Below are 26,280 nucleotides of genomic sequence, written 5' to 3'. Positions count from 1 at the left end.
AGACGTACCAACTTTTAATGGTGCAGTAACACAACCAGGCATGTTTATGATTGTCAAACGAATCACTTAAGTAGGCTATACCTGGGCACGTTCGTCAGCAAAACAAGAATTCCTGTATCTAAAACAGTGCACCCACCCTTTGATGGAGGCAATTAACACAAGTGTAATGACAGACACACTTATAGCCGGAGTTGTTTGATGTATCCCCTCTGTCCCCGCCAGTCATTTGACTGTTTACCTCAAACCACACCGAACTGAAGCTATACCACCCATTTAAGTTCATTCGCTAATTTCTCATGCTGTAATGATAAATGGTGTATTAGCCTGTTTTCTTCCCATCTTTGTTTTAATTATGATAGGCTCATGTTTTACCAGTATGCCATACTGGCCCTTTTATGCCGGTAATCACCCGATGGAATCTGAATGGCACAACCGAAAGGTGATGATTGTAATAAAGATTGTTAACTGGCTTCAATTCGGACGTCTGGTCTCTTCTTTCCCGGACTCTAACCATTTCCAGCATTCCAATATCCTGCATGCACATTCAAGTATTTAAATGGACCTACGTCCATCAACACTGCTTTACATTTATATGTAATATACCTCTAACACTTGAAATAGTTCTGAGCCAACTACATCAAATATGAACTGTAGAGCCAAAATAAAGCCAATGTTCCCACGTTTGCGGAGACTGCATTCACGGCAAACGCTGCACATGTCGGCTCAATCTGAAATTACCTTCATTTTTTATGCAGATCTTCTGCAATACGGATTTAATCCAGCCTTAAGAGTTGTCAGACCGGGACCTCTGAAACTAAACTCTGACTGGTCAGGTGAGGAATCAGACACGAGGCTAGTTTATTTCAGTAGTGTTGGTTTTATTCAGCCAAGTAGAGAACAGAACCTGTCCAACACATGCTCAGTGAATCACAGAAGACACTGCAAAGTTGTGGAAAGGATCATTTCAGCTTTGTGTGTATGTAGTACCCAAAACAACCATTTCTAACAAGCAGCAAGCACTACTTTGTTGCACATTCTTTAAACAGATCCCGCTAAACTATATTTGATTACAGCACACCATCGTTCAAAGGAGGAATTTCTGATCTTCTTGAAGTAAGGTAGGTTTCGGACAGTGCTTGGAAATTAAACAAGTATTGATCAGAGGAAGGACAGAAGCATCATAATGCAGTCAAGCTTTTTTGAGAGAAACAGGCACTCACAGGCATTTCTCTTCTACTCTACTGAGCCATGACAAACTGCACAACTGTTGGCGAGTTAGTTAAAGCGGAGGCACCATTATTTGACAAGAAGGAAACTGTCTCTTTAAAAACTAGTCTGATTTTAAACGTGACCCAACCCTAATTAACTAAATGTTGCCGCTAGCCAAGTTTCACTTTGCAGCATGACCATCTAGTGATAAGTGCTGATGACATGGGGGTCAGGGGTCACACATTAGATGACAGAGAACTGGATGCCATGCTTGTTGAGACGCTCCACCAGCTTAGTTTTGGCAAAGGTTGCTCCTGGGGTGTACACACCTCCCCTAGAGAGAGAAAGAGAAAGAGAAAGAGAGAGAGAGGAGGTTGAGATGACATGCATCAGATGTAATACAATAGCCGCACAAACACTACCCTGTGTGTGAACTCACTTCTTGGGGAGGGCTGTGGGCTCGTTCAGGATGGTGATAGCGGCCTGTACCATGGCGATGGGCGTGGCCACGTAGCCCGCCTCTGAAACAGGGAGAGAAGCGTTGTGTTAACCCCAGCAGCGGCAGATTACGTGGAGGAGGGGTTGGACTAGTGCGGTTTGTGTGTGTTCATGTACCTGGTCCTTGGACTAGTGTGCGGATCTTAGCATTGGGTCGTCCCTGGCTGGGGTCCTGTCCCTCAGTGTAACCTTCTCCGTAGAAGGCAAACTTGAAGGACGAACCCTCCATCTGAGTGACACAGAAACACACCAATCACTGACGAGAAGGACCAACCATCCATCCGAGTGACACTCAAACACCAATCACTGGCAATTTTGCAAACAAGAGATATTCATAAAACTGTACCTGCTTTCTTGTCGGTCCATCCTTGGAGAAGAAACCAAAGGAGAAAAACTCTGGATACTAAAGACAGAGAAGAGGGGGAAAAAAAAGAGGTAGTGAGAGAGGTTTTCATTCTGTGTGTGTATGTATATATCAGTGTGTGTGTGTCCTTGTTCACCTTAATCAGCAGGTCTCGTCCAAAGCTGAATTTGACCAGGAACCAGAACATCATCCCAGCGAATAGCATCTTGACAATGTTGGCCACACCTCCTACTCCTGCATATGCACCATACTGGACCTGGGGCCACACAAAAGGCCAAACGGGTCACATCACACTAAATTTGCGGATTGCCCAGAGAGAGAGTGAGCAAGAAAGGGGGGCTGAAGCTCATTAGCTAGAATTTTAATTGCAAGGGGGCCCACAAGGGAGGAAATGTAGGGAAAATTGCATGGCATAGCTTCAAGAAAAGTCGCTTTCAAACCTAGGGAATTCGTGGCTAATTGATGTAAAACAGTCATTCTGCTCATAGATTATCCTCTTAAATGTAACTACATTATTTGAGACTGTTAATGTAATGCTGTATACTGTAGAATGCTGTATACTCCATGACAGGTTAAAATCTCACCTTTCTGGTAAAAATAGTTAAATTGCTGAGGTGTAGTCACTTGAACATAAGCTCAAGTACACAGTACAAATACTTTACTGTATATGACGTATTTCCTATTGAACAAAAATGTATGTATAAGGCTTGAAATTACATGTTTTCTAAATATAGAATTATCAAATTATAAAAGCACTAACTATAAGATTTAACCTTATAACTGTGAAATACATACTTGTATGTTTAGTGTTAGAGATAATGTGCATATATTCTAAAGATTTCTCGATCAAAACATCTGCCCCCCATCGCTATGAACGTCACAGAGCTGTAGCTTGGCTTCCTGAACTCGTTAGGAACTCGCCTTTCATCTCATAATAATCTTGTCCATCTATGACAAACAGAAAGTGTTTAAAATCTATGGATTCTTTTAGATGAATGGCTACAAATCGATATCAATGTGCTATAGTGATGAAACCACTCTCCCCTGCTGTGCTACGATGTAAGGATTGCAGGCATGTTCATTGTCAGTGGCTGTGACGTGGGGCTCAGCAAGGAGTTGATGGACAGTCGGAAAAGGGAATGAAATGGTAGGAGGGACATCCCAGCTTCAAGTTGTTTCAGATTTCACATCCTACGTCACACAGGTGCAAAAAATATACTACCGTGTCTGTGGGAACCAGGGCTATCACTCAGTCATAACCGGTTACAGAACCACGCAGGTCCCCTAAACGGGTGACTTTACACCTAAGACTATGTATCTAGTAACTACACATTGACACAGAGCCCAAAGCCTGAGGTTTAAAAAATACTTTCTATTCGCCAAAGAACCAGAGCATGTCTTTCTTTGACTTGAATGCCGTTGTAAACAACTGCCAACTTTCCGGGACATAGACATATCTTATATGGGCAGAAAGCTTAAATTATTGTTACTCTAACTGCGCTGTCCAATTTACAGTAGCTATTACAGAAAAAAAATACCATGCTATTGTTTGAGGATAGTGCACAACAAAACATTTATTACGGCAACTGGTTTGATATATTCACCTCTGAAGGTAAATAATGTACTTACATTCAGTAATCTTGCTCTGATTTGTCATCCTGAGGGTCCCAGAGATAAAAATGTAGTGTAGTTTTGTTTGAAAAAAATAAATGTTTATATTCAAAATGTAGGAACTGGGGTCTACAGTTTGACCCCACTGCTGTCTCTGGCTCCACACCCACACCGCCCAGCCATCTAGATGTGTGAAGATTAGTCTTTTCTGTAGGGAAGCTAATGATCCATCATGTATGACATTCCTGGGAGTGTGTAAACTTAAATTGAAAAAAAAAGGGTCCGATCCTTAAGATGTTTTAACATAAATAAGTCTTACATCAACAAAATGTACTCCATTATCCCTTGTAATGAAGTTTGGAGCCAACATTATTACATTAAATACATACAAGTCATCACCCCATGCCCTAGCTGTGATGCACACACAGACACCCAAGATTTAGTAGGCCATATTCTATTTCTCACGTTTAGACAGAGCCACATCCCACAAAAATTGCACTGTGCTCATGACAGGCTCTCGCTCTGTGTGTGTGTGTGTGTGTGAGAGAGACCCACAGGTGTTTCCTGGTGTTCCTCCAGCAAAAAGCGTTGAGATCTCTTCACCACCGAGGGGTCGGCTCCCATGAACGGAACTGCATACTGCTGAACCTCATTGCTGTAGAACAGGGCACTCCTACACACACACACACACACACACACAATGTAAAGTTAATTCAATATCAAATAAACACACGTGCAAGCGCAAACACACACATACACACACACACACACACACACACACAGCTCCCTGTACCTGCGTTTGATCTTTGAGCCCACCACAGGGAGAGGTTTGTGTCCAAACTTCTTTCTGAGGCTCCGCAGCTTCCCGCTGTCAGCAAAACCATAGATGGCCGACTTCCATGTCCCATCATTGATAGAACCACCCTGAGACAGAGACAGATCGGAGTACCAACACACTTTTAAAAACAGATTCTTACAAAGATGAGGCAGGGATTACAATGATTTACTGTTTACAGGACAAATGAGGCCTGGGCAGTGTGTGGATTTATGGGTAATGGAGTCTTACCTCAGGTCCTGTGCTGGCTGTCAGGAAGCTCTCTAGAGCTGTGAGTGTCCCTGTGATGAGAGAAACAACTGTGACACACAAACCCAATGGAGAGCACACACAAACAGATGAAGTAAACTAACCTCAGGGAGATGTATAGATTGCAAAATAGTTGGGAAGAGATTTGCAATGTACCGATTCCATGGCACATGGTTTATGAACTGATATGCAAAACGACGGCAGATCAAAACTTTGAATTTTTCTAAAAAAATATAATATATATGGGGGATACAACAATCCTAGCTCTGCAGATTTTGTTTGCGAAGAGACAATCATTCAATCATTTGTTTTGATACTGTCCATATGTAGCTTGTTTTTGGTCGTAGGTCCAGGAATGGCTGAAGAATTGCAACACTTACCTGAGCTAACTTTACAAAAAGCAATACTGGGTGATTTGAAAAGTCAGTCAAATCGATCAATAATATATGAATACTTTTTTCAGAAAATTGTATCTGTAGAAACTATGAGAATAACAAGGTTCAGAACTTTTGTGAAACATCACAGCACAGTTAAAATATGGCAAATAGAAGAAAAAAATGGGATGTCTTCAGAGATAGATGGGAGGGGTTGAGTGGAGCTGAAGGGTGGGACTAATAAGATAACTAATGTAAAATATACTGTGTCCGTAAAGTGTATATAAACTCAGCAAAAAAATTAACATCCTCTCACTGTCAACTGCGTTTATTTTCAGCAAACGTGTAAATATTTGTATGAACATAAGATACAACAACTGAGACATAAACTGAACAACTGAAACCCTCTCTACTTAAACTGAGCTAATTCAGCTATCTCGCTGGAACCCATTCTATTATACTCCCATTTCTCTCTCAGACCTTTCTTCTCCCTGTATAGCTTGCCACGCCAATACATAAAATTCCTTTACTTTAAGCATCTTATATATACTCAAACGTCTCTTACTGCTTTACTCAAATATTTTATAACAATCTCACAGACATGTGACTAACAGAAATTGAATAATGTGTCCTTGAACAAAAGGGGTCAAAATCAAAAGTAACAGTCAGTATCTGGTGTGGCCACCAGCTGCATTAAGTACTGCAGATCATCTCCTCATGGACTGCACCAGATTTGCCAGTTCTTGCTGTGAGATGTTACCCCACTCTTCCACCAAGGCACCTGCAAGTTCCCGGACATTGCTGGGGGGAATGGCCCTATCCCTCACCCTCCGATCCAACAGGTCCCAGACGTGCTCAATGGGATTGAGATAGGGGCTTGTCGCTGGCCATGGCAGAACACTGACATTCCTGTCTTGCAGGAAATCACACACAGAACGAGCAGTATGGCTGGTGGCATTGTTATGCTGGAGGGTCATGTCAGGATGAGCCTGCAGGAAGGGTACAACATGAGGGAGGAGGATGTCTTCCCTGTAACGCACAGCGTTGAGATTGCCTGCAATGACAACAAGCTCAGTCCGATGATGCTGTGACACACCGCCCCAGACCACGACGGACCCTCCACCTCCAAAATCGATCCATCTCCAGAGTACAGGCCTCGGTGTATGCTCATTCCTTTGACGATAAACGTGAATCCGACCATCACGCCTGGTGAGACAAAACCGCGATTCGTCAGAGAAGAGCACTTTTTGCCAGTCCTGTCTGGTCCAGCGACGGTGGGTTTGTGCCCATAGGCGACGTTGTTGCCGGTGATCTCTGGTGACGTCACCGGACCTTCCTTACAACAGGCCTACAAGCCCTCAGTCCAGCCTCTCTCAGCCTATTGTGGACAGTCTGAGCACTGATGGATGGATTGTGTGTTCTTGGTGTAACTCGGGCAGTTGTTGTTGCCATCCTGTACCTGTCCCGCAGGTGTGATGTTCGGATGTACCGATCCTGTGCAGGTGTTGTTACACGTGGTCTGCCACTGCGAGGACGATCAGCTGTCCGTCCTGTCTCCCTGTAGCGCTGTCTTAGGAGTCTCACAGTACGGACATTGCAATTTATTGCCCTGGCCACATCTGCAGTCCTCATCCTTGCAGCATGCCTAAGGCACGTTCAAGAAGATGAGCAGGGACCCTGGGCATCCTTCTTTTGGTGTTTTTCGGAGTCAGTAGAAAGGCCTCTTTAGTGTCCTAAGTTTTCATAACTGTGACCTTAATTGCCTACCGTCTGTAAGCTGTTAGTGTCTTAACGACCGTTCCACAGGTGCATGTTCATGAATTGTTTATGGTTCATTGAACAAGCATGGGAAACAGTGTTTAAACCCTTTACAATGAAGATCTGTGAAGTTATTTGGATTTTTACTAATTATCTTTGAAAGACAGGGTCCTGAAAAAGGGACGTTTCTTTTTTTGCTGAGTTTAGGTTCAGAACTTGTTAAAACAGCACAGTTAAAAATAAATGTGAACTAGAAATCAAACTGGATGGTCTTCAGAGATAGATGGGAGGGGTTGAGGGTAGGTGAAGGAAGGGATTAAAAACAAACAATAACTATTGTAAAATACACTGTGTCCGTAAAATGTATATAGCATGTATAACCTAGAAGTAGAAGCCTAAGTGTTGTTGTCTGTTAATTTACTCCAGATATGGGCGGTAAGGTTAGGGGAAAACATACATTACATACATACATACGAATGTGTGCTCTAAGAAAAAGGATTGTCAGGAGAGAGAGCATGACCGATAAGGGCCTAGTAATCCAACTAGAAGTGTAAAACTTCTCACAGCCGTCCATAAAGAATGCCTGAAGCCTCTTGGCCTGTGCTGAATGTATTATAGGTATGTTGTGCTGCAAGCTTCCTTTTTTTCCCCCACAGGTACACCTCCAATTGACTCAAATTATGTCAATTAGCCTATCAGAAGCTTCTAAAGCCATGACACCGCATTCTGGAATTTTCCAAGCTGTTTAAAGGCACAGTCAACTTAGTGTATGTAAACTTCTGACCCACTGGAAATGTGATACAGTGAATAAGTGAAATAATCTGTCTGTAAACAATTGTTGGAAAAATTACACAAAGTAGATGTCCTAACCAACTTGCCAAAACTATAGTTTTATGAACAAGAAATTTGTGGAGTGGTTGAAAAACTAGTTTTAATTACTCCAACCTAAGTGTATGTAAACTTCCGACTTCAACTGTAGGGATGGCTCTATCTATATACACACAAAAACACACACATTTTACATTACATTTATATTTTAGTCATTTAGCAGACGCTCCTTTCCAGAGCGACTTACAGTAGTGAATGCATACATTTCATACATTTTCTTTTTCCCGTACTGGTCCCCCGTGGGAATCGAACCCACAACCCTGGCGTTGCAAACACCATGCTCTACCAACTGAGCCACACACACACACACACAAAAGTTTGCACACCTACTCATTCAAGAGTAGTTACATTGTAGAATAATAGTGTAGAAATCAAAACCATGAAATAACACATGTATTAACCAAAAAAAGTGTTAAACAAATCGAATATTGTATTTTATAGATTCTTCAAAGTAGCTTTTGCCTTGACAGTTTTGCAAACTCCTGGCATTCTCTCAACCAGCTTCATGAGGAATATACTTTTCCAACAGTCTTGAATGAGTTCCCACATATACTGAGCACTTGTTGGCTGTTTTTCCTTCACTCTGCGGTCCAACTCATCCCAAATCATCTCAATTGGGTTGAGGTCGGGTGATTGTGGAGACCAGGTCATCTGATGCAGCACTTAATCACTCTCATCGGTCAAATAGGCCTTACACAGCCTGGAGGTGTGTTTTGGGTCATTATCCTTCAGAAAAACAAATGATAGTCCCACTAAGCACAAACCAGATGGGATGGCGTATCGCTGCAGAATGCTGTGGTAGCCATGCTGGTTAAGTGTGCTTTATTCTAAATAAATCACTGACAGTGTCACCAGCAAAGCACCCCCACACCATCTCCTCCATGCTTCACAGTGGGAACCACACATGCGGAGATCATCCGTTCACCTACTCTGCGTCTCACAAAGACACGGCAGTTGGAACCAAAAATCTAACATTTGGATGGATTTCCACTGGTCTAATGTCCATTGCTTGTGTTTCTTGGCCCAAGCAAGTCTCTTCTTCTTATTGGTGTCCTTTAGTAGTGGTTTCTTTGCAGCAATTCGACCACAAAGGCCTGGTTCACGCAGTCTCCTCTGAGTAGTTGATGTTGAGATGTGTCTGTTACTTAAACTCCGAAGCATTTATTTAGGCTGCAAATTCTGAGGCTGATAACTCTAATGAACTTATCCTCAGCAGCAGAGGTAACTCTGGGTCTTCCTTTCCTGTGGTGGTCCTCATGAGAGCCAGTTTCATCATAGCGCTTGATGGTTTATACAACTACACTTGAAGGAACTTTCAAAGTTCTTGAATTTTTTCGGATTGACTGACCTTCATGTCTTAAAGTAATGATGGACTGTCTTTCTCTTTGCTTATTTGAGCTGTTCTTGCCATAATATGGACTTGGTCTTTTACCAAATAGGGCTATCGTCTGTATACCACCCCTACCTTGTCACAACACAACCGATTGGCTCAAATGCATTAAGGAAAGAAATTCCAGAAATTAACTTTTAACAAGGCCTACACCTGTTTAATTGAAATGCATTCCAGGTGACTACCTCATGAAGCTGGTTGAGACAATGCCAAGAGTGTGCAAAGCTGTCCTCAAAGCTAAGGGTGGCTACTTTGAAGAATCTCTAATATATTTTTATTTGTTTAACACTTTCTTGGTTACTACATGATTCCATGTGTTATTTCATAGTTTTGATGTCATCACTATTATTCTACAATGTAGACAACAGTAAATATAAAGAAAAACCCTGGGATGAGTAGGTGTCCAAACCTTTGACTGGTACTGTATACAAAAAATATATATCGGGGATTGGAAATGATGCATATAATTACATTGATGGAAGCTACCATCTATCTGCAATATTAAAGCTGATCTACCCCTAAAATATATATTTTTTAAACCCTCAGGGAGAGAACACACATACACACCTTTGAACTGGTCCCTGGTGTAGATGACTCCCATGTCTGCAGGTATGGAGTCGAAGCCACAAGCCCCCACGATGTACACTCCTTTATCAGCTGCCTGGCTGTCGTAGTTCAACTGCATACTCTCTAGGAACTACACACACACACACACACACACACACACACACACGTAATAGGGAACAGCATGGCATCCAGCAGGCCTCCCAATTCACCTAGTGGTGTGTGTGAGATATTTCTTCCATCTATCTAGTCCTGTCAGCTCTACAAGTGCGATGGACGGTAGGGAACAGGGTCAATTAGGGATTGTAGCCTTGTGAGTGTGTTGTTATGTTGTCCACTTACCTGGGGTTCTCCACAGATGTCAATGCAGTGTGCGCCGTTCTCCACGCATGCCTTTACCACAGGCTCGCCCCAGAACCTGTACTACACACACACACACACACACACACACACACACACACACACACACATATAAACAAAATCCATTCACCAAGGTGCTTGTGTCACTACAGTATAATTTCTTCTCCAATAATTTATTTATACATTTTGTATGAAGGCCTTTAGAAGTCATTATGATTTCATGTCATGTTCAATGTCTGGTCACTGCTGGACCATGCCACTGTGTGTTACACTCACAGCTATCGCTTCTCTCTGGACTGGCTAATCTAGCGTGAACCGAATACAGTTCTTGATTCGGCTTTCCTTTCAAACCTCCCCTGAAACGCTCTGGTGCCCCCCTGGGGAGGCGCACCTAGGGCTGTGGCGGTCATGACATTTTGTCAGCCGGTTATCGTCATGCAAGAGACCGCCGGTCTCACGGTAATTGACCGTTAATTAACATGAACAAGTTCAGCATCTCCAGGCCTCCACACATACAAACCACTGATGCGTGCCTTTGGAACATCTACATTTAAAAAAAAAAGTTATAAATCAATTTACAATGAACAAAAATATGAATGCAACATGTAAAGTGCTGAAATAAAAGATCACAGAAATGTTCCATACGCACAAAAAGCTTATTCCTCTCAAATTTTGTGCACAAATTTGTTTACATCCCTGTTAGTGAGTATTTTATCCTTTGTCAAGATAGTCCATCCACCTGACAGGTGTGGCATATCAAGAAGCTGATTAAACGGCATGATCATTACACACTCTAAATGTGCCGTTTTGTCATGCAACACAATGCCACAGATGTCTCTAGCTTTGAGGGAGCGTGCAATTGGCATGCTGACTGCAGGAATGTCCACCAAAGCTGTTGCCAGAGAATTGAATGTTCATTTCTCTAACATAAGCTGCCTCCAACGTCGTTTTAGAGAATTTAGCAGTACGTCCAACCGGCCTCACAACCGCAGACCATGTGTAACCACGCCAGCCCAGGTCCTCCAAATTCAACTTCTTCACCCGTGGGATCATTTTAGGAGGGAGGAGGGTTCTGAGGATTATTTCTGCCTGTATTGAAGCCCTTTTGTTGAGAAAAACTCATTCTGATTGGCTGGCCTGACTCTACAGTGGGTGGGCATTGGTCAAGTGGGTGGACCTATGCCCTACCAGGCCCACCCATGGCTGCACCATAGATTAGGGCCCAATTTATTTATTTGACTGATTTCCTTATATGAACTGTAACTCAGCAAAATCTTTGAAATTGGTGTATTATACAAAAATATAAAAACGCAACATCACAGTAAATCCATTATTTATTTTAGTCAGGTCTAAAGAAACATTACGATATGAAGAAAATGTGAGTTGGCCTACTCTGTTGTTATCTGGCTATTCTCCATGCCATAGGCTGAAGGCTTGTTCATTAAGCTGACAAGATACGCTTATAAATCCTGTGCCATTATTTTATATTATAGGATTTTAAAGTAAGAGTATAATTGAACTTTGCTGAATAAAATATGAATGATCTTTTTCCCCAATCCGGGCGAGCGTAAAAGTGACCATTTGAAACAGGTCCTATATGCTAGATTTAGAGTTATTTGGCAACGTCAGTTGTGAATGATACAAACCTTCGAATGTCTTAGAAATCAAAACATATATGAGCTGCTTGGTCCGACTAAAGGCTACTGATGATTTGAGAAAGTCGCAAAAAAAGCTTGCACTCTGTTCCTTGCCTTATGAAATGGGCAGGAACAGTGGCAGGGGGGGAAAAAAGACATGTCATCCATACGCACGCCAATAGCGAAATTGGAGTCAGTATTTCAATGATGACGGTAGGCTGCTTCGGTTTTATAGCGGAGCTGTGCTTAATATGAGCAAATGAGAAAACTATAAAAACACTTAATTCACTCCACGCATCAACCACTGTTTGAGGAGCATACTCTCGCTGAGCAACAGGTCATTTCCCGCCCAAACTCTGTCAACCATGGGCTCGCCAACCCCGTTTCTGAAGCTACCCAGTGCTTCATTTAAGAAACCAAATGAAATCTGTTTGGGAACATCGATAGTAACAGGTTTTCACTCAAATGTTGACACGTTCGACACATTAATAAAGGAGAGAGAGAGAGGAGGAGGTGGATTTGCATGCTGGATCAGATATTTTGTATAGCTGAAAAAGTAAGGCGTCACCCAATTAATTATGAAAATGTAAAATTCTTTAAATACAAATTCCCTGTCGGCTAAATGTAAGCCGCCCTGCGCAATCAATAAACTAACAGCATCGCCTAGGGCTATACGTCATCTCCCATACTCGTGGATAGACATTTTTGGAGCAATAGCATAAGGTAACCTGTCCATCCAGTATGCATAATAACAGTCCACACTCAAAGGCCATTACTTGAATTTGTTGAATTTTGGAGTATAGGCTAGACCAATTATGTACCAATGACATCTTAAATCAGCTTTGTTTTATGTTTTTCTGCCATGCCTAATATGTGGTAGGCTATGTATTGTAGAACAGCACCATCATAATTGTACGTTTTTTTCTGGGGTGAGGGCTCATAAACCTATGTATCAGCTCTAATATGCGTAAGAAAGCCTCCATTTCATTGTGTTAGGCTTTGAAACAACATCCGCAACCCGTGTTTTACACCGTTTCAACCTGCTGTTGAAATTCTTTCTATAAATGATCAAAGCCTCTCAGATTCGTGCATAGGGTCCAGGGGTCCATTTGGGATTGGGACCTGTCTGTTCTGAACAATACATTTCTATCTGAACTTTGTGTAACGTTGCACCTTCCTGAACACACCCCAGGATGTGTTTGAAGAAGGTAGGGAGTAGACAGAGAGGCTGAGGTGATGATCAGACATGACAACAGTGCCCCCTACTGGTGGAGATGGGAATAGACACTTTACACTTCACTTCATCCAGAGTTCTGTGGTGAAGCTGTGTATCACAATGACAGGGATTCTACCACACCAAGTCACACCTGACAGCCCTGCAATGGCTGGCTGTGTGTGTGTGTGTGTGTGTGTGTGTGTGTGTGTGTGTGTGTGTACACGTGTGTGTGTGTGTGTGTGTACACGTGTGTGTGTGTGTGTACAAGGTGCACTGGTGATAGCCACCATCATCATTGCAGGTGTTTCACAAGCTGTGAGGCTATGGCCTTACTGCTATCAGGCACTATCTGCTGCCCCATGGCACAACAGGAGAGCAGAGTGGTGATCAGGTCTGATATAACTTATGACAGAGTCATTGTGTCTCTGCAGTACTGTCACAGTGTGTATGTCTACAGTATTTACCAGATGTCTGTGGGTGTGTGTGACATTTTTATTTTCTGTGAAAAAACATTGGGTAGCTCTGCTACCCAACGTTTTTTCATCAATAACTAACGTACTGGTAGGGCTCGGGTATCATTAAATTGATCACTAACATTTTGAAGCCGAGCCATTTGCTCGTGCTCTGCTGCTGCACAGTGGGGTGGCAGGTAGCCTAATGTTTAGAGCTTTGGGCCAGTAACCGAAAGGTTGTTGGATCGAATCCCCGAGCTGACAATGTAAAAACCTGTCGTTCTGCCCCTGAACGAGGCAGTTAACCCACTGTTCCCCGGAAGACCGCCATTGTAAATAAGAATTTGTTCTTAACTGACGTGCCTAGTTAAATAAAGTTGAAAATTAAATAAATAATAAGTCATATCTGCTTCAACCTCGTCAAATATAAGACAGGGGAGATTATTTCACAGAAAATAAAAATGTTCCTTGAGTTTTGTCAGAGTTTAGTGATGAAAACTATTTAACAGTTCACTGCTCTCTAGGGTTGGGCAATATCCAGATTTCCATATCGTCATATACCGTCCTTCTCTCATCCCTGGATTGCAAAGACAGGCAATTCAGCTCATAAAGTTCTACATATATAGCTAGACGCTACAGAATGTCATTTTTGGTGAGTTTGGATATTTACAAGCGAATGTGAACTAGAGAAATTGAGCAAATGAACAAAGTTGCTTGCTCGCATGCTTGTCTGAAGGAAGAACAGTACTGGCTCTGGAGCAGCATGTGTACATGCTGTGTCTGTGTGGAGTCTGGAGCCACTAGGGAAATGGGCCTGCCTGCTCTTCTCAGAAAAGATGGGGGAGGAGCAGACAGAGCAGAAGAAAAAAAACACTAGGAAATCAAAAGATAACAGCTGTACAGATAACTCATCCAAAGGGCTTTGACTTCTCAAACACGGCAGAAAGCTAACACAATATGATGCGCCGTCACTTTATTAATTCAGCCACTTAAGATTAACTACTATAGTAAATGAAATTAAAACATTTAAAAACGCATAAGAAATATATTTCTGCATTTTGTAAAAGCAGATCTAAAATGCTTCCTATTGTAATTTCTGCTCTTCATCAGACTAATTGTGTGCTTCAGTTGCACTTCTCCACTCAGATGAGAATTCATGAACTGGCATTCTAAAAAAAGAAACGTCCCTTTTTCAGGACCCTGTCTTTCAAAGATAATTAGTAAAAATCCAAATAACTTCACAGATCTTCATTGTAAAGGGTTTAAACACTGTTTCCCATGCTTGTTCAATGAACCATAAACAATTCATGAACATGCACCCGTGGAACGGTCGTTAAGACACTAACAGCTTACAGACGGTAGGCAATTAAGGTCACAGTTATGAAAACTTAGGACACTAAAGAGGCCTTTCTACTGACTCCGAAAAACACCAAAAGAAAGATGCCCAGGGTGCCTTCTCATCTGCGTGAACGTGCCTTAGGCATGAGGACTGCAGATGTGGCCAGGGCAATAAATTGCAATGTCTGTACTATGAGACGCCTAAGACAGCGCTACAGGGAGACAGGACAGACAGCTGAATGTCCTCGCAGTGGCAGACCACGTGTAACAACACCTGCACAGGATCGGTACATCCGAACATCACACCTGCGGGACAGGTACAGGATGGCAACAACAACTGCCCGAGTTACACCAGGAACACACAATCCCTCCATCAGTGCTCAGACAGCCCGCAATAGGCTGAGAGAGGATGGACTGAGGGCTTGTAGGCCTGTTGTAAGGCAGGTCCTCACCAGACATCACTGGGAACAATGTCGCCTATGGGCACAAACTCACCGTCGCTGGACCAGACAGGACTGGCAAAAAGTGCTCTTCACTGACGAGTCGCGGTTTTGTCTCACCAGGGTTTATGGTCGGATTCGCGTTTATCGTTGGAGGAATGAGCGTTACACCGAGGCCTGTACTCTGGAGCGGAATCGATTTGGAGGTGGAGGGTCTGTCATGGTCTGTTACAGCATCATCGGACTGAGCTTGTTGTCATTGCAGGCAATCTCAATGCTGTGCGTTACAGGTAAGACATCCTCCTCCCTCATGTGGTACCCTTCCTGCAGGCTCATCCTGACATGACCCTCCAGCATACTGCATACGAGCCATACTGCTCGTTCTGTGCGTGATTTGCTGCAAGACAGGAATATCAATGTTCTGCCATGGCCAGCGAAGTGCCCGGATCTCAATCCCATTGAGCACGTCTGGGACCTGTTGGATCGGAGGGTGAGGGCTAGGGCCATCCCCCCCAGAAATGTCCGGGAACTCGCAGGTGCAAAGGTGGAAGAGTGGGGTAACATCTCACAGCAAGAACTGGCAAATCTGGTGCAGTCCACGAGGAGGAGATGCACTGCAGTACTTAATGCAGCTGGTGGCCACACCAGATACTGACTGTTACTTTTGATTTTGACCCCCCCTTTGTTCAGGGACACATTATTCAATTTTCTGTTAGTCACATGTCTGTGGAACTTGTTCAGTTTATGTTTCAGTTGTTGAATCTTATGTTCATACAAATATACTGCTCAAAAAAATAAAGGGAACACTTAAACAACAATGTAACTGCAAGTCAATCACACTTCTGTGAAATCAAACTGTCCACTTAGGAAGCAACACTGATTGAAAATAAATTTCACATACTGTTGTGCAAATGGAATAGACAACAGGTGGAAATTATAGGCAATTAGCAAGACACCCCCAATAAAGGAGTCGTTCTGCAGGTGGTGACCACAGACCACTTCTCAGTTCCTATGCTTCCTGGCTGATGTTTTGGTCATTTTGAATGCTGGTGGTGCTTTCACTCTAGTGGTAGCATGAGACGGAGTCTACAACCCACACAAGTGGCTCAGGTAGTGCAGTTCATCCAGGATGGCACATCAATGCGAGCTGTGGCAAGAAGGTTTGCTGTGTCTGTCAGCGTAGTGTCCAGAGCATGGAGGCACTACCATGAGACAGGCCAGTACATCAGGAGACGTGGAGGAGGCCGTAAGAGGGCAACAACCCAGCAGCAGGACCGCTACCTCCGCCTTTGTGCTGGAGGAGCACTGCCAGAGCCCTGCAAAATGACCTCCAGCAGGCCACAAATGTGCATGTGTCTGCTCAAACGGTCAGAAACAGACTCCATGAGGGTGGTATGAGGACCCGACGTCCACAGGTGGGGGTTGTGCTTACAGCCCAACACCGTGCAGGACGTTTGGCATTTGCCAGAGAACACCAAGATTGGCAAATTCGCCACTGGCGCCCTGTGCTCTTCACAGATGAAAGCAGGTTCACACTGAGCACATGTGACAGACGTGAGAGAGTCTGGAGACGCCGTGGAGAACGTTCTGCTGCCTGCAACATCCTCCAGCATGACCAGTTTGGCGGTGGGTCAGTCATGGTGTGGGGTGGCATTTCTTTGGGGGCCGCACAGCCCTCCATATGCTCGCCAGAGGTAGCCTGACTGCCATTAGGTACCGAGATGAGATCCTCAGACCCCTTGTGAGACCATATGCTGGTGCGGTTGGCCCTGGGTTCCTCCTAATGCAAGACAATGCTAGACCTCATGTGGCTGGAGTGTGTCAGCAGTTCCTGCAAGAGGAAGGCATTGATGCTATGGACTGGCCCGCCCGTTCCCCAGACCTGAATCCAATTGAGCACATCTGGGACATCATGTCTCGCTCCATCCACCAACGCCACGTTGCACCACAGACTGTCCAGGAGTTGGCGGATGCTTTAGTCCAGGTCTGGGAGGAGATCCCTCAGGAGACCATCCGCCACCTCATCAGGAGCATGCCCAGGCATTGTAGGGAGGTCATACAGGCACGTGGAGGCCACACACACTACTGAGCCTCATTTTTACTTGTTTTAAGGACATTACATCAAAGTTGGATCAGCCTGTAGTGTGGTTTTCCACTTTAATTTTGAGTGTGACTCCAAATCCAGACCTCCATGGGTTGATAAATTGGATTTCCATTGATTATTTGTGTGTGATTTTGTTGCCAGGACATTCAACTATGTAAAGAAAAAAGTATTTAATAAGATTATTTCATTCATTCAGATCTAGGATGTGTTATTTTAGTGTTCCCTTAATTTTTTTGAGCAGTGTATGTACACGTTACGTTTGCTGAAAATAAACGCAGTTGATAGTGAGAGGATGTTTCTTTTTTTGCTGAGTTTATAAACAGACAGCACTCCGACTTTTGTAGATGTAACCAGCCTACTATTTTTCTGTTAAAATGAAAGATTAACTTTAAAGCTGCAATATGTACATTTTTGTAAAAAAGTGAGTCTAAAAATGAATCTGACATTCTCATTGGAAATAAGTCTAAGGAACGGTAGATCTGTTCAATGTGCGCCATTTCTATGCTGCCCGTTCTTAAGTTTAGTTTTGGGTCTTTTACATTCGGTTTTGTACACCATCTTAAAATACACATTTGGTGTTGTTTAGATGGTACAATGATTCTCTACACAACGACTGCTTTTTTTGTCACAATCTGAAATTAGGCGAATTATTAGAATTTTAGCAACCAGGAAATGACTGAGCGGTTTCTGCATATTGCATCTTTAAACAAAACAATAGGAAATGTAGCTGGCTACATTGTTTCTATGATAAGCATTAGAAATATGATGTCCATGCATCGTTTTTGCAAAAAATATCTTGCTTTTTAATTGTAAGCTAATTTACCTGTGTGGCTGCCAGCTAAATAGCTTTGCACTTTGTCGTCATCTGATGAAAATGAAGCTATTTTCTGCAGAATGTGTTTTCTGTGAAGGAAAACGCTATCCGCTTTGTCTCCTATTACAAGTGTGAGACTGCAGGTACTTACTTAAAAAACTGCTATTGAGCAGGGCAGTCAAGAGGAGCCGTTGCTATGGATACATGTGCTAACTAGCTAGCGCCATGAGCATAGTGCATGCAGAGCGAGATGCCTGTAGCGAGTGACAGAGATGAGCAGCTAATGGATTTACTAAAGAGGGAAGTTATGTATGACGTCAGGCAGGGCTTTAAATTGGGAAGAAGCAATCGGGCCTAGGTAGGGTAGGGCCTGAATGTCACAGGCATGGGTAGGGCTCGGGTTTAAAATGCATGCCCGTGGAGGGCTCTACAGTCAGTACTTTTATTTTTGTATTTTCAGCCCTTTTTTCGCCCCAATTTCGTGGTATCCAATTGGTAGTTACTCTCTTCTCTCATCACTGCAACTCCTGTACAGACTCGGGAGAGGCCAAGGTCGAGAGCCATGCGTCCTCTGAATCACAACCCAACCAAGCCGCACTGCTTCTTGACACAATGCCCATCCAACCCAGAAGGAGGAAACACCGTACACCTGGCAACCGTGTCAGCGTGCACTGCGCCCGGCCCGCCACAGGAGTCGCTAGTGCGCGATGAGACAAGGATATCCCTGCCGGCCAAACCATCCCCTAACCCGGACGACGCTAGGCCAATTGATCCCGGCTGGCTGCGACAGAGCCTGGACTCGAACCCAGAATCTCTAGTGGCACAGTGCCTTAGACCACTGCGCCACCCGGGAGGCCCTACAGTCAGTACTTACTGGCCCCACACAGTTGAGAACAATGACAGCCTGTTTTCACATGGCAGCCAGAGTCAGGCTCTTCCACATCAGCCACGATGACCTCCACCGCAGACTGACTAATCCTAGTGTGACCCGAATACAGTTTGTTTTGGCTTTCCTTTCACACCTACCCTGAAATTCTGGTGCCCCTCTGGGGAGGCATGCCATATTTTGAAAACCTCTGGTATAAGGAATATGGTGAAACTTTCACCTAGTCTATCAGAGGGAAAGCTGGAGCTATTACCATATTGATTGCCCTGTGAAATCCTCTCAGATCTGTGCATAGGTTCCTGGGGTCCATTTGGGATTGAGACCTGTCCGTTCTGAACAATACATTTCTATATACAGTGCCTTGCGAAAGTATTCGGCCCCCTTGAACTTTGACCTTTTGCCACATTTCAGGCTTCAAACATAAAGATATAAAACTGTAATTTTTTGTGTGAAGAATCAACAACAAGTGGGACACAATTATGAAGTGGAACGAAATTTATTGGATATTTCAAACTTTTTTAACAAATAAAAAACTGAAAAATTGGGCGTGCAAAATTATTCAGCCCCCTTAAGTTAATACTTTGTAGCGCCACCTTTTGCTGCGATTACAGCTGTAAGTCGCTTGGGGTGTCTATCAGTTTTGCACATCGAGAGACTGACATTTTTGCCCATTCCTCCTTGCAAAACAGTTCGAGCTCAGTGAGGTTGGATGGAGAACGTTTGTGAACAGCAGTTTTCAGTTCTTTCCACAGATTCTCGATTGGATTCAGGTCTGGACTTTGACATTCTAACACCTGGGTATGTTTATTTGTGAACCATTCCATTGTAGATTTTGCTTTATGTTTTGGATCATTGTCTTGTTGGAAGACAAATCTCCGTCCCAGTCTCAGGTCTTTTGCAGACTCCTTCAGGTTTTCTTCCAGAATGGTCCTGTATTTGGCTCCATCCATCTTCCCATCAATTTTAACCATCTTCCCTGCCCCTGCTGAAGAAAAGCAGGCCCAAACCATGATGCTGCCACCACCATGTTTGACAGTGGGGATGGTGTGTTCAGGGTGATGAGCTGTGTTGCTTTTACGCCAAACATAACGTTTTGCATTGTTGCCAAAAAGTTCGATTTTGGTTTCATCTGACCAGAGCACCTTCTTCCACATGTTTGGTGTGACTCCCAGGTGGCTAGTGGCAAACTTTAAACGACACTTTTTATGGATATCTTTAAGGAATGGCTTTCTTCTTGCCACTCTTCCATAAAGGCCAGATTTGTGCAGTATACGACTGATTGTTGTCCTATGGACAGAGTCTCCCACCTCAGCTGTAGATCTCTGCAGTTCATCCAGAGTGATCATGGGCTTCTTGGCTGCATCTCTGATCAGTCTTCTCCTTGTATGAGCTGAAAGTTTAGAGGGACGGCCGGGTCTTCGTAGATTTGCAGTGGTCTGATACTCCTTCCATTTCAATATTATCGCTTGCACAGTGCTCCTTGGGATGTTTAAAGCTTGGGAAATCTTTTTGTATCCAGATCCGGCTTTAAACTTCTCCACAACAGTATCTCGGACCTGCCTGGTGTGTTCCTTGTTCTTCATGTTCTCTGGATAAGACCTCATCTAATTTCATGCTCTCTGCGCTTTAAACGGACCTCTGAGACTATCACAGAGCAGGTGCATTTATACGGAGACTTGATTACACACAGGTGGATTCTATTTATCATCATTAGTCATTTAGGTCAACATTGGATCATTCAGAGATCCTCACTGAACTTCTGGAGAGAGTTTGCTGCACTGAAAGTAAAGGGGCTGAATAATTTTGCACGCCCAATTTTTCAGTTTTTTATTTGTTAAAAAAGTTAGAAATATCCAGTAAATTTTGTTCCACTTCATGATTGTGTCCCACTTGTTGTTGATTCTTCACAAAAAATTACAGTTTTATATCTTTATGTTTGAAGCCTGAAATGTGGCAAAAGGTCGAAAAGTTCAAGGGGGCCGAATACTTTCGCAAGGCACTGTAAACGTTGTCTAACGTTGCACCCTCCTTATTTCATTTATAAACAATACAAAACATACAAACGACTACATCATACAAACATCACACCTGCCCAAGCCCACAACCCCATCGCCTTTATATCACCATGGCCTCAAACTGCATGATTTCTTTTCTCTCCGTCGCCCACGTTTTTTAGATAATAATGCATTTGACCTTTCCATTGTGTGAAAGACAGAGGATTGGCTGATTTCCAGTTTGAGTATACATTTTTTGAAAGATAATTTATGAGAAGAGTATTGTCCAACCCATTGGATATCTCACTGCACCCTCATATGTCATGAAATAGACAAATTAAAAGTATATTTACATTACAATATCTCTGACGCCCATCTTTCCAACTCCGCCCATAACTTTAGAATTTTGTAGCATTCCCAGAAGGCATGAATTGCTGAGTCATTAGTAGTTTTACACTTCAGACATGACTCGTGACATTGTACTCTCCTGAACACACCCCAGGAGACAGTTGAAAGTGTTTGGAGAAGGTAAGGAGTAGACAGAGAGGAGGATGCAACTGCAGCCCGCAATTCAGGGCATTCCTGCATATGCAGGAACCCCTCTTTATACTTCTATTATTACGCTATGACTCCAGTACATAGATGGGTGGAAAGGGCAGTAAATGACGGTAATGCACCATAACGTTGGATGCCAACCTGCCGATAAACCCCACAGAAGAAGAGGCGGGGGCAACAATGGTAGATAGCTATATCTAGTACACACCAGTAGAGTGTCCTTCGCTGTAACGGCTGTGTGTGTGTGTGTGTGTGTGTGTGTGTACAAGGTGCACTGGTGATAGCCACCATCATCATTGCAGGTGTTTCACAAGCTGTGAGGTTATGGCCTTACTGCTATCAGGCCACTATCTGCTGCCCCATGGCACAACAGGAGAGCAGAGTGGTGATCAGGTCTGAAATAACTTATGACAGAGTCATTGTGTCTCTGCAGTACTGTCACAGTGTGTGTGTGCGTCTACAGTATTTAAAATATGTGTGTGTGTTGCATCTCCACAGTCAGTACTTACTGGCCCCACACAGTTGAGAACAATGACAGCCTGTTTGCACATGGCAGCCAGAGAGTCAGGCTCTCCCACATCAGCAACGATGACCTCCACCGCAGTCCTCAGCTCCGGCTTACCTAATAACATAGCAGAGGACTAAGTCATTTCACCTTTATATTATAAACATCTACTTACCAATACACCACACATCATTATGTGTTTAACTAAGTCACTGAGGACTTGTCACGGACCAACACCACCACCGCTGGGCGCAACAGCGTCTCTACTTCTTAAGGCGGCTGAAGAAATTCAGCATTGCCACCCTGGGTCCTCTCCAAATACTACCACTGCACCATTGACACCGTCCTGACTGGTTGCGTCATGGACTGGTACGGGAAATGCTCTGTCCATGACCGCAAGGCCCTCCAGCAGGTGACGAAGACGGCCCAGTAAGTCACTGGAGCCGTGCTCCCACCCATCCAGGACATCCACTTGAAACGGTGCCCGAGGAAGGCCTGCAGCATCATCAAGGACCCCACACACCTCAGCCACAAGCTGTTCACTCCCTTACCGTCAGGCAGACGGTATCGGAGCATGAGGTCTGATACCAACAGGCTCAGAGACAGTTACTATCTACAAGCCATCAGACTGCTGAACACTTTCACTGGACTGAGCACCTGCTCTGACTCTCCACACCTTAGCACACACACACACATGCACACATACACACACAACACAAGAGAAATAAAAGAGAAATAACCAACATTGTCTGAATACAGCAGTACAGAACCTTTGGGAAGAATTAAACTTGGTTAAAGCTTCTCTAGTGTCCGTGAGTTATTTACTCTGAAAAAATGAGAACCTAACACTACTTATGCTAAAATGTTTATTATATTCCACTGAGCCATTTACGTTATGTTCCTATTCTGAGCTTTTATTATTTCTTACTGTTGCTTCATTGTCGAGAAGGAACCTGCCAATCAGAATTTTGTTGGATGGTGTATACCATGTGTATCCCGTACAGACGACTAATAACGTGAAACTTTAACTAGCTAGGATATGATACATGTACAACCTGGTTTAAAAAGCTCAGTGACCAAAACGTTTGTCAGACCCCTGAACTGAACGCTGTGTGTGTGTGTGTGTGTGTGTGTGTGTGTGTGTGTGTGTGTGTTCTATCCTTTAGCTTGGGGAAAACAGACATTGCTATCCGTTTTCCCACAAGCCTCGTGTCACCGTTGCCTTCAAATGTAGGCCAGATAAAAGATCTAAGTACTAAAACGCTGCTATGTTTGTATTCTGGTTCAATAAAGCACATTTGAGGAGCGTCAACAATACACCGTTTGTTCTGTGCTGCTTTGTAGGGCCGGGACGATGCCTATATCGCAATCATTTTTTCCATGGCAGAATTGAAAACACGAAGCAGACCAAACTCTTCTGTCCTTTTAAAAACCCGCTGTATGGAAAATATTGTATTACAAGATAATGTTGGTTTCCAACATTCCTAAAGAAGTTATATTCTGCTTTATATGGCTCGTTTCCTTGCCAAGACACCGATGAGTATCGCGATACTGGCATCATCCCAGCCCTACGGTGCTTTGCGTCAGCCCCCTGAATAGGTTAACATGTTATAATGTACATGGTATAATACCCCCTGTAGCTCATGACCAAACACGGACTGTTATAAGTTAGCCACACGTTGAACTCTGTCCCGTAGCCATAACAGATAGGAAAATACTGCCCTACTGGCCATAGCAGGACGAATGGCTATCAAATAAGTCATATTCTACACGCATGACGAAGTGTCTGGTGCGTATTCCAAACAAGCTCTCTAATGTATTATGTTTAGAAAATATTGCCTAACCCATGACAATTGTGTCTGAAATATCAGACCTGGCCATGTGATGGGGGGCATGTAGACTGTCACTTTTGGGCAGGGTAACCATTGAGAGGCCAGGGGGTGGGATTGTATAGAGGCTATTGCGCTGCAGGGGCATTTTCAATCAGCTGTTGGTGAGGGCTATCCCAGGAGGGCAGAAGGTACAAAGAACAGCTCCATTCTCCCTGATGCCAACCCCATCAGAACCTAGGCTATCCCTTTTCTGGCAAGCCAACCACTCTCTCCGATTTAAAATTATACTGAATGTATCGAGTGCTGCAACTTTGTACGAGTGCGAGATATCTGGTCTGACAACATATTCCCAGCTACCACAACTACTATTCACAGACATTCCTTATGTCTGTGAATTGAGATGTATACTTTTGTTTTGTTGCGAGCCTATGGCACTAAGCGCAATGCAAGTGCAGAACACTTGGTTGTATGATAACTGATACAACACAGTGACTAGGTTTTAAATGAGTCCAGGTGAGCGTCCTGTCTGGCGTGACACACAGTAAACTCAGTGTAGACACGATGACACCGAGCTGTCAAGAAAGCTTCCTTCCTTGAATCCCCCTGGAAAATCCGATTACAACGCACAAATGGTGTCAATCAACTAACTAGACCAAAGGTCATCTCTGGTTAATCTCTCGTGGACAGTATAAACATAGACGGGAAACTTTAGATCTGCGTTAACTGAGATTACTCTCGAGTTAACATCCAGCGTGACCAAATTAAATGTGGAATATAAATTCTATTAGCTAGTTAGCTAGCTAGGGCAATGAAGCCAGTCTGATGATGATGATGCTCGGTCGCCAGACTTTGAGCACACTGATTAAGATATGAAATCTAAAGACCTTATTGTCCCTAGAATTTCTAAGCAAACAGCTGGAGGAAGGGCTTTCTCCTATAGAGCTCAATTGTTATGGAATGGTCTGCCTACCCTTGTGAGAGATGCAGACTCTGTCTCAACCTTTAAGTCTTTACTGAAGACTCATCTCTTCAGTAGGTCCTATGATTGAGTGTAGTCTGGCCCAGGGGTGCGAAGGTGAACGGCAAGGCACAGGAACGACGAACTGCCCTTGCTGTCTCTGCCTGGCCGGCTCCCCTCTCTCCACTGGGATTCTCTGCCTCTGACCCTATTACAGGGGCTGAGTCACTGGCTTGCTAGTGCTCTTCCATGCTGTCCCTAGGAGGGGTGTGTCACTTAAGTGGGTTGAGTCACAGACGTGACCTTTCTTTTCCGGTTTTGCACCCCCCCCCTTGGGCGGGGGAGATCTTCGTGGGCTATACTCAGCCTTGTCTCAGGGTAGTAAATTGGTGGTCTGTTGATATCCCTCTAGTGGTGTGGGGGCTGTGCTTTGGCAAGGTGGGTGGGGTTATATCCTGCTTGGTTGGCCCTGTCCGGGGGTATCGTCGGACGGGGCCAGTGTCCCCCGACACACCCGTCTCAGTCTCCAGTATCTATGCTGCAATAGTCTATGTGCAGGGGGGCTAGGGTCAGTCTGTCTTATCTGGTGTACTGTGTGAATTTAAGTATGCTCCCTCTAATTCTCCCTCCCTCCTGGAGGACCAGAGCCCTAGGATCATGCCTCAGGACTACCTGGCCTGATGACTCCTGGCTGTCCGCAGTCCACCTGGTCATGCTGCTGCTTCAGTTTCAACTGTTCTGCCTGCGGCTAGGGAACCCTGACCTGTTCACCAGACGTTCTACCTTGTCCCGGACCGGCTGTTTTCCACTCTCTACCGCACCTGCTGTCGACCTCTGAATGCTCAGCTATGAAAAGCCAACTGACATTTACTCCTGAGGTACTGACCTGTTGCACCCACTACAGCCACTGTGATTATTATTTGATCCTGCTGGTCATCTATGAACGTTTGAACACCTTGAAGAACAATCTGGCCTTAAATGGCCATGTACTCTTATAATCTCCACCCAGCCCAGCCAGAAGAGGACTGGCCACCCCTCAGAGCCTGGTTCCTCTCTAGGTTTCTACCTTTCTAGGAAGTGTTTCCTAGCCAACGTGCTTCTACATCTGCATTGCATGCTGTTTGGGGTTTTAGGCTGGGTTTCTGTATAGCACTTTGTGACATCTGCTGATATAAAAAGGGCTTTATAAATACATTTGATTGATACGTACCGAGGGTTCCGGCGGCCTGCTCTAGAACTTTGTCCAGTTTCTGTCGGCTTCTCCCAGCCACAGCCCATGTCAGCGTCCCATTCGGCCCCTCCGATACGGTCCTGGCCACCTCTTCAACCACGAACTGCCCGGTGAAACCCGAAGCACCAAAAATAACAATGTGATAGGGTCTGCTAGAGGAGGTATCCACCTTCGCCATAGTCACAACTAGTTATACTCAGGGAAACGCTACGACGCGA

General features: G+C 44.1%; 1 protein-coding gene across 1 annotated transcript; it reads right to left on the bottom strand.

The window, feature by feature from the left end:
- Positions 1-861: 861 nt before the first annotated feature.
- On the bottom strand, positions 862-26,280 carry scpdh (Probable saccharopine dehydrogenase). The gene is given in 12 exon segments (NM_001139851.1): positions 862-1,543; positions 1,649-1,730; positions 1,825-1,936; positions 2,054-2,110; positions 2,208-2,327; positions 4,238-4,355; positions 4,476-4,606; positions 4,749-4,798; positions 9,744-9,873; positions 10,083-10,163; positions 22,046-22,158; positions 26,042-26,280. Coding segments are annotated over 12 exon segments (1,284 nt in total). The 5' UTR covers positions 26,241-26,280; the 3' UTR covers positions 862-1,452.

This window comes from Salmo salar, chromosome ssa09, assembly GCF_905237065.1.
Source record: "Salmo salar chromosome ssa09, Ssal_v3.1, whole genome shotgun sequence".
Classification (NCBI taxonomy): domain Eukaryota; kingdom Metazoa; phylum Chordata; class Actinopteri; order Salmoniformes; family Salmonidae; genus Salmo; species Salmo salar.
The sequence above is the reverse complement of the archived record's forward strand: the minus strand, read 5'-3'. Positions and strand labels throughout refer to the sequence as shown.